The following is a 9,703-nucleotide window of genomic DNA, read 5'->3' as shown; positions in this document are numbered from 1 at the left end:
TGGTATCTGAATAGCTGATAATATGAGAGTTTGGTGATGCAAAGAACACCACTAGACAAAAAAAAATAAAATTCTCACCATTTACATTCCGCAAGAAACCTTGACAATTCCATTTACCTCAATCTCTGAAATAAGGCAAGTATTTGATATAAATAAATCCTTTATTACACTATCTAATAGAATAAAATACTGCTATCCAGATGTTCTATTTTTCTTCTAAGCGGCGGAGCACTGATTCCGCAAAGCTTTTCTGCCTGCACGTAGGAAATGATCATAATTCTTAGGACATATTCAAATCTCTTCATAATCATTATACAAGGATGTTTAATCTTTAATGATGCAGCCAACCAGGTCCAAGTAATTACTTAGAGTACGTATATAAGTACAGAATTTTATAAAATCTACCTACTATAAAACCATACTTTGATTGTTTCCATTACTGCAACTTGATGATTAGAATGTTTGTTATAAATGTCAACATTGTTATGATGAAGCAGCTAATAGAAGTTAAAGCAACATAAATTACGCAAAATGTTATATGCTGTTAAGGTGCCTGTCTTTCACAATTTAATAGAAGTAACCTTCGCCACAACTATATACCACCATGAACCCCTTGTCTACATCTTTGCCCCTTATCTATTTCAGCACTTGCACCTAACCCCCCCCCCCCACCAAAAAAAAAACCAACTCTAGTTTTGGTAGAAAAACCTGTTTTGAGAGCTAAATTGCCTCGTGTTAGTGGCAGTTGTTTGCGGGAAGTCTTAACAAATATTTAATCATTTTAGCTTGGAAGGTTTCATATTACATGTAAAAATTATGCTGAGTGAATTATTTATACGACTTTATTGTGTGTAAGAGAGAGAGCAAGTAAAAGAAAATGAAACAAAATGAGCCAAACATCCTAATGCCAACTTACTTTTGTTCTCTATGTTTGGGGCTAGGTCGAGAATATTTCAAATATCCGTCCCAAGGAACCATCTTAAGGCCTGCACGCGTTGAAATGATATTCCTGACCCTGAAAAGGCCACAATTTTTTTTATAAGTTAGGAGCACCATATTAGGTACAAAAATTAAGAATAGTAGAATACAAGTCAAAGGTATGTATTATTTATCCAAAGACACTTGCACGCTAAGTGATACTAAAGTTTGCAAATTTAAACATATATTCACCTCTCCGCAAACTCAATGGGTGTCTCTCCAGGCTTCAGATTTTGGGGCTCCAGGTACCACACATCACAGACAACAGCCCATGATGTCATAAGCTGCAACAGGTGCTTTGTAAAAGACTGCCTGCATTTATAATACGCAGATACAAATTACTCACTAAATTCTAAATTCAGTATTGTCAAAAAATGTCATGCAACATTAAAATTATTAAATAATATGCAGATGATCACTCAGCACTATAAAACATGGTACTAGGAATAGAATACTGCTATATGGTATAAGGTGGCACCATCCACAATAACTAAGTTCCAGAAAATTAGAGATGACAGTTAGGATTTTTTCAGTCAAAATTAGCAGATAACTTCCAGTCTAAATTAGCAGATAACTTCCAACCCATAAGAGAAAATCACAAGACAAATAATATTTAAAAGTAACAGGTAATAGTACTGTAAAGAATCAGTCTATTTGATACAGCAGTGAAACAGCAACTTAATACAAGTGTGTTGGCAAAATATTAGTGCATTTATAGGAAATAGAGGATAGGGATAACATAAGAAAACCGGAACCTAATACTGAAAAGAAGTAAAAAGTGAACATAGCAAGCAAGACTGCAAGAGCAATCTAGTAATTTCAAAAAAAAATATATAAGTGTATAATTTTCAAAAAGTGGCATTTCCGGTCCATGATAAAAATTGGTTACATGATATTAAAAGGATCATCTTACTTTCTGCTATTCCAAAAGGCATCTACGAAGATTTTGTTGTACTTGATTGCTATCGGGCAAACGGTGCTGCCAAGTTCAAATGCACCCTAAGCATAAAAATATTGGTTAAAAATTATTTGAACACTGATATGACTGCAAAATTAAATCAGAGAACTTACCTTTTTAAACATAACACTGTAATGATTATTTACACAAGTTCCTTCAGGAAATATAAGAAGTGGGTTATTGTCTGCACCTTCCACATGTTCTCTTAATCTGAAATTACAGATGCAGATATTATGAAGCATCTTAAGCGATACAGTGTTTGATCACTTAATTTTAAACATACTTTCTTGCTACAATTTCACGATCTTTTGCTTCTGTTCGGTTAAACCAGATACATCCTACACTTTCCAATATGGTGCTCTGCAATAGTCCTGCACATAAACCAGTTTAAATTAACAACTTTCAATCCACAAGCAAATTTTAAAACAACCAGTTGCTATTTACACCATTTCTCTGTCCACCTCAAATAATCTTATTACACTTGGAAATAGCAAGTCTACAAATTAATTTGTTTTCTGAACTTGACCAGTCAAAAAGTAAGATTTAGGCACCTTCTTCATCACTTTATGACCTTAAAAGAATTCAAGAAAGCAATAGAACCTCTTATACATTTCAGGACAGATGAAAACCTTACTGATGTTCTCTTGTTCCCTATTGTTAGAGTGTATTAATTGGTTGAACTATTTTCCACCTTATACATGTATATTCCAACTTGATATTCATACACAGGCCATAGAGACTTACCAACCCAACCAGGATGTTTTTGCATAATAACAGCAAAAGCAGTCATCTGCTCTAAAATGATGAAATCAATCATTGATGTGTGATTGGCTACGAAAACCTGTTAACATCATTGACATGATTGTCAGATATTCCCTCAAACCTGAAAACCTAAGTTAGATGAGAGTATTAACAAGTCCATTATATGATAACTCAACTGAATGATAATTATTACCAAGACTGACCTGCTTTGGCCGAATGCTAGGTCGTGGACCATGGTACTTGACAACACCAGTCCAAGATGCAACAAAGAAACTGCAAATTAACTCTACCAGACTTCTCTGTAAAATATCAATAAAGGAAATACTAGTCAATTAATCTTAAACAAAACCGATTTCTTCCAAAAATAACAAGGCATATATGTAACAAAAAAAAGTGCAATTCTCAAAAAAATTGAGACAGCTGAGCAGTTTTAGAAACTGATCTTGTGAAATTAATATAGTAAAAAACAAACTTTTAAAGGTTAAGATTATATAACCACCAAAATACACACCTCCAAGTGTTTCCTCAATTTCTCCTGCCCTTTTAATAGGAAATGCACAGAAAAGTAGGATGAGAGGAATATTATCCATCCTATGGTCAATACTAGAACTCTGCAGTTTAAAAAAGCTACATCAAATGGCTATCAAGCAATAAATATGACAAAGCATGCAATACATGGCAATGGAGGTGTATGTGTAGATACTCTCTGCATTTGTATAACTAACTTAAAAAAATAGGATACTCACAATTGCATCACTCCATTCTTTCCATCTCAGTGTTTCAATTAATAAATTTGACCATTTATTTTAAAATTCTTAGAAAAAATCAAACTATACACTATGAACTAGATGGAAAGTGCAGTAAATATCAGATTACAGCGCAAATTCTATGCTACTTGTTATTAATTAGAAGCCATAAAAACTAACCGAATTGGGAAAAGAATCCCATATCTGATGACCACCCCCAAACACCACATTGGAAATAAATATATATTCCAGTTCCAAGGTTCTGGAGGATTAGACTTGAAACATCTTGTAAAAGAATCCTGCAGATACATCACAAATTTCCTCAAAAACATTTTAGGTGAAGATAAAGATAACTACAAACAGCAGAAGATACACATTTTAGATTAAAAAAATATTGAGAGAGAGATTGAATTTTCTGCTAACTTGGACAAACAAGTAGGACATATCCTCACATAGTGGACCTACTTTGAAGCTTAAGATTTTGGGGACATGTAATAAGGTTACAAGAGAGTTGCTTACATTAGGTCATACTTCGAGGTAAGTACTATAGGGTTATGACTTATGAGGAACAACTTACATCTACGGACTTATACTCCTGCATCTGAAGTCTGTTTACATCATATCCTAATTAATTCATAAAAGTCAGGATTATGTAAGTTTTCCTGGAGGGGTCTGCGTCTGAACCTAAACATTTTAAAGGTGTAGTCTTCCTTCAAGAAAACACACAAGCATGGAATTTTTCTAGTGGGGAACAACTGGAAACGGCTGCTAATACCCTGTAGGCTGAGGAGCAAAAATGAGGAATCCGGCCGAGCAGGGGCTCGCGTTTAGTGCCACCATTACCTATTGAGTAGCGTCACCTAAAATGTAAATCTGATTCTTATGAAAGCACTTTGATTCTCTTGCATGATTTAGATAATTATAGACTTTGTCAGAGACTTTGTCAGAGTGAGATAAACCTTCAGAATCCCGCTATCTTCTCAGATTGCTCAAGCAACAATAATGCCAAGTAACTTCTATACTTGACCTAAGTATAAGTTTACAGCTAAACATTGAGCTATATGAGTTGTCATTGACTTTGACATCAATTCTCAGTTATCTGCACGCCTGGTCTATAAGGATCCTTGATAGTAATTTTCACCAACAAACTAATCGTAGTTTTTAAATAGCTGTTTATGACTTTTTCTTCAACTTGTCAGAGCACTCCAATGTTGGAGCATACTATTAATTCTACTGAATCAAGAATATATATGGCAAAGTCTCGCCCAACAAAAATGCAAAGGGATATAGCTGCAAACCATGTTCTAGTATGGAATGTGGAGTTGAACAAAGATACTTCTTGTTCTTGATCACAAAATTCATGAATTCTTTTTGACCAATGTGTAAGCTCGTGAATTATTCCTACATCTGTTTCTCTCAAATATATAAATTTTCTTCCATTCAGTTCACACTATAAAACTTCTCTTGATTCTCGAAATAACTGTACAGTTCTGGACTATATTAGTAAAGAACCAGACAGAAGCAACCCATGACAACATTGTAGTTGGCATGAACCCGTGAAAGAAGCAACCAAAATGTGTGGATAAATAAAATCATTTAATTATATCCAGCAGGTGCTAATTAGGAAAAAAAGGAAAAAAAATCATACTTAGTAAGCTACAATTAAAATCTAAATATCTATAACAAAAACATGTGATGACTTTATACATAAGTTTTATAGGGTGTTGGCCCCAATTGCCACTTTGAGGTAAAAAAATGGTACAAAATGTCACTTCTGAAAAAAAACCCAAAATGTCACTTCAAGACGTTACATCGTGTAGCGTTTGGAAAATAACCCAAAACGCTACATGAGGTAGTGTTTTGTATCTTTTTTTTTTATTTCAAAGGCACACGCTATACTATGTAGTGTTAGTATGGTTTTAACTTTTTATTTATTTATTTAATAGCCAAAACGCTACATGATGTAGTGTTTTGGCACCAAGACACTACATCATGTAGCGTTTTGATCCCAAAACACTACTTCATATAGCGTTTTACATAGATTATTTTTTTTAAATAAATTTTTTTTAACCCAAATAAAAAATTGTTAAATCCTAAATTAATAAAAAAAATATTTTAAATTATTTCTAAAACCCAAAATGGGATTTGTAAACCCTAAAATTTTAAAAATTATTAAATTAAGTTACACCCTTAAATTTTAAAATTATTTAATTTATAGTTTACATTTTTGGTTTCGGCCCTAAACCCTAGACTAAATTAGGGTTTAGACTCTAGAGTTTAGGGCTTTTACTCTAAATCCTAAACCCTAAATCGGTGTATGTTTTTTTTTTAATACTTCTAAAACCCAAACGGGGATTAGTGAACCCAAAAATGTTAAAAATTGTTAAATTAGATGTGTTTTTATTCAATTATTTAATATTTCTAAAACCCAAAAGGAGATTATTGAACCCTAAAAAATTATTTTTTTTTAAAATAGGGTACATCTTTAAATTCAAAATTATTAATTTGAAATTGACTATTAAAAACGTAACATTAAGTGTTATTTCCGGCCCTAAAATGATGCACAATAAAAGCTTAAAAAGTAAAAAGCTATGTTACTCAGACTCTTCATTTTACCTCCAAGTACCCGTGTCGGACACTCGACGCTTCGGACACTCGACGCTTGGACATGGACACTCGGACTTGGACACTTATTTTAAGCCAAAAACATGTTTTTCAAAATATTGCCGAGTCCGATACCTGGACACGTGTCCATGTCGGACACTTCGAGTCGAGTCCGAGTAACATAGGTAAAAAGAACAAAAAAAATAAAAAAACGCTACTTTAAGTAGCGTGGGTGTACTTTCTCAAAAAGAAAATAAGGTGAGATAACTACTTCGTGTAGCGTTTTGTCCTATTTTAAAAACGCTACACGATACCCCGTTATAAAGTGATATTTTGGGCCATGATTGCGCATTTTTTACTGAAATAGTGACATTTTGGTCCATTTCTCAGTTTTATATCCGTTTACACTTGAGCTAGACATTAAATTATATGCATACATACATATATATATGTGTGTGTCGGTGTGTGTAGTTAGATTTAAAATTTATTAATACCACACTTAAAAGAATAAGGGGAAAAAATTATATAACTCGAACAAGATTTGTATCCACATCAATCTTAGGTGATTTTTTCTATAACTATTTGAAACTTTGAGTTGTGAGTAGGTACAATAAGCCAAATAAAAAACTACTGCTAAAAAAATTTCATAATTTGCCACTGAATTCAATAAAGCAAGACATGCATCAAGCAAACTGTGAACCAGCATCCAGAGTCGCTGCTAACCAGCTATTATTAAAGTGAGACTTAATTTAACCCGAAAAAGTAACTAGTGTGAGACTATAGCTAGTGAATTGTATAAAAAACAACAAAGAACAGTTTAGGGCACAAATTACGCAATTATAAGCATAGGATTGGATACATACATCAATAATAGCTCCAGCAGCCTCAGTAAGAGTAGGTGAAATGTCAAGCAAATCGCGGCTGTAATCATATACACAAACATAATGACAATGAGTAGTAATAAATAAGCATAGAAAATTAACAAGAGCTAATTTTTTTGAAGTAAATCAGTTAAAGAGAAAGCAGGAGCAATTAGCAGAGAGGGAAGGGAGAGAGATGAGAGAGAGGGAGAGAGAGAGAGAGATGCATCATACAGATGAAGAAGGTGAGTGGGGGAAGTAGGGGAAGTGAGAGTGTCAGTAGGAAGATAATCTTCAATGTTAGGGCGATCAAACTCCAATTCCGAGCTCGATGACTTCATCGCCGATTTGATTCAATCCCTGCACACACTCCAACACTAGTATGATATTATTTAGTACTTTCAATTTTTTATACTTTGCAATTAATTGCTATAATTCCCTCACCTGTATGTATATGGTCAGGCTTTACGCACTCCGATGCAATAAACTGTTTTATCTATGGCCACGCATCACGAGAATGTTCACAGTAGCCTCACCCGCAGCGATAAAGCCCATGGACCAATTCCCAACTACACAATCTAACATCATCTATATGTATTATAACCTGACAATTCGTATAATCGGTTCGGTTTCGGATCAGATCCGTTTTCGGATTATGATATATTTGAAGATCATTCGGATCGGATCGGATCGGATCGGATCGGATCGGATCGGATCGGATGTGATTCGGTTCGGGTCTAATTCGGATTAAAATCGGATAAAATTTGGATTAAAATCAGATAAAATTATGTTCGGATTAAATTCGGTTATGATATTTTCGGATTATAACTTATTTATTTTTTCAATTTTTGAGATTTAAAAATATCTTTTTTTATAATTTAGTATTTTTAATATAATATAATATACTTTTACAAAAGAATATGATTAAATAAGTATGTTATCATAAACATAAAATTGTTTAAAGTATAAATTTTGCTTATTTCGGGTCATATTTGGTTCAGGTAATATATTATTCGATTTTTATTGGTTCCAAGTAATAATCAAATCTTGTATTTCGAATCATTTTCGGTTAAATTTTCGGTTCGTATATTTTTTGGATCGGTTTAAATCGATCTTCAGATAATTATTGGATTATATGATTCCGATCTCGAATCGGATCTCGATTTCATAAATTTCAATTCGATTCTTCGGATACAGACTCATCTTATCCGGTCTACTATCTGTCATGTATGTGTTCGGGTCCAACACTCTCTTTAATAGTTTATCAGCCCAAATATAGTCAACTTCCCGAAACCAACTAAATTGTTTGAGCTGCCTTAAGTTTGGACCTTAAGTTTAGACCCAGTTCACTTATACTCCCTCCTCTGCTATTCTCACGCACCTTTTTTTTTAGGGAAACGGAGATCTATACTATTTATCAATCTATCTGTACTACTAGTTCTATACGTGCACTATTTATAATTTTCTATTTGTGAATAAAAATTTAAACATAAAACTTTTATTCAGAAAAAAATATTTTAAAAAATAATTATGAAATTATACTTTAAACGAGTATTGAAAAACGTGCCAAAAAGTAATGTATAAAATTGAATGAGACAGAGGGAGTATATATATTATAATAAACGAAACATTAAAAGTATGGTAGTCGATCGATCGGTACTTGCTGAAATTACTTAATTACCCTTAGTTAATTATTTTAATTCTAATTAGTCAGTTAATGGATTAGTTAATTTCAATTCTAATTGATATTATGCTCAACATCCTCTAACAATATAAATTCAATTTCATATCGAACTATATATCATTAATAATTAATATTAAAGTCAAATACTTCCGCAAGTTTTAAATTATAATTCATATTTAGTTCTATATTGTTCTAATTAATATTTCAGGCAAAAACTAATTTAAGCAAACTAAATATAATTATCGGGTTAAGTAATTGCGATATGGCTTTTTGGGGCTTTTCGCGGGTATGACAATTGGTTATGGAACAGGAAGACATACTGCAGGCACTTAGTTGTTGACTTCAATATCTATTACAAATTAGAATTGATCGACCCAATAATTAGAATTAAAATAATTAAATAAGGGTAATTAAGTAATTTTATCAAGTACCCACCGACCGATTACCAAACTTTCAATATTTCGTCTATTATAATATAGTATAGATTAGAGAACTCAGTGATATGAAGATGTGAAGAATTGGAGATATCGATATCTCCAGTTCTCTGCATTTGACTAAATCGCTAAGAAGCATTCAACATTTATGTTGATTCCTCTCGAACCCCTGGACTACAAGAACAGAATATGTTTTCACCATTATTTTATGACTATGCAACTGTCGTTTTTTAACCAAGATAAAGCCTCGCGAGCTCCATTCGTCTCTACTATAAAGATGCAGATGAGGTCAAGTAAAGTGTTTTGTTGGTTTAAACAGTGTCAGTGTTTGTGCACCGGAGGTAACACTATAATGTTCCATAATATTTTAGTTTAAAATATTTGGATTATTAGAGCATATGCACCAGTTGCAAATTTAAATTGATTAAAATTGAGAATATAGCGGGTCTTTTTTAAAATTTTGATGGAACATCAATTCATTAAGCGGATCATTAATTTTCAATGGAGTAGTTGATGGTCGTCAAATGATGGGGCCAACTAATTGAAAGATCTACTACTATTCTCCTATTTTTTTTTACTAAAAGACTATATACTGCAATATTTTTAACAACTATAATTTCAGATTTACCTTACATTTTTTTCTTATAAATAGCAAAATTAGGTATTTTATTTGTAAC

The 9,703-nt window shown here is 32.7% G+C and overlaps 1 protein-coding gene across 2 annotated transcripts; it reads right to left on the bottom strand.

Moving 5' to 3' along the window:
- Window positions 1-59: 59 nt before the first annotated feature.
- LOC141689826 (glycerol-3-phosphate acyltransferase 9) lies at window positions 60-7,497 on the bottom strand. Of its 2 annotated transcripts, none has more exons than XM_074494246.1 (13): window positions 7,353-7,497; window positions 7,143-7,268; window positions 6,912-6,969; window positions 3,625-3,743; window positions 3,210-3,309; window positions 2,902-2,997; window positions 2,681-2,777; window positions 2,220-2,307; window positions 2,050-2,146; window positions 1,892-1,977; window positions 1,171-1,290; window positions 917-1,015; window positions 60-254 (listed from the first exon to the last, which is right to left on the bottom strand). In XM_074494246.1, the coding sequence occupies exons 2-13, from the start codon at window positions 7,247-7,249 to the stop codon at window positions 206-208; spliced, it is 1,116 nt and encodes a 371-aa protein (XP_074350347.1). In that variant the 5' UTR covers window positions 7,250-7,268; window positions 7,353-7,497; the 3' UTR covers window positions 60-205. The 2 variants fall into 2 exon arrangements, with proteins under 2 accessions (XP_074350347.1, XP_074350348.1); XM_074494247.1 differs by having other exon boundaries at window positions 7,143-7,285; window positions 7,353-7,492.
- Window positions 7,498-9,703: the final 2,206 nt, after the last annotated feature.

The sequence above is a fragment of the Apium graveolens genome, chromosome 10, assembly GCF_009905375.1.
Source record: "Apium graveolens cultivar Ventura chromosome 10, ASM990537v1, whole genome shotgun sequence".
Classification (NCBI taxonomy): domain Eukaryota; kingdom Viridiplantae; phylum Streptophyta; class Magnoliopsida; order Apiales; family Apiaceae; genus Apium; species Apium graveolens.
The sequence above is the reverse complement of the archived record's forward strand: the minus strand, read 5'-3'. Positions and strand labels throughout refer to the sequence as shown.

Bases quoted from the DNA above. Each gene is read 5' to 3' on its own strand.
- LOC141689826 (XM_074494246.1), bottom strand. From the start codon at position 7,249: ATGAAGTCATCGAGCTCGGAATTGGAGTTTGATCGCCCTAACATTGAA. The intron at 1,978-2,049 runs GTAAGTTCTCTG...TTTTATGCTTAG, and splicing joins ACAGTGTTATGTTTAAAAAG to GGTGCATTTGAACTTGGCAG. The intron at 1,016-1,170 runs GTGAATATATGT...TGGCCTTTTCAG, and splicing joins CCCATTGAGTTTGCGGAGAG to GGTCAGGAATATCATTTCAA.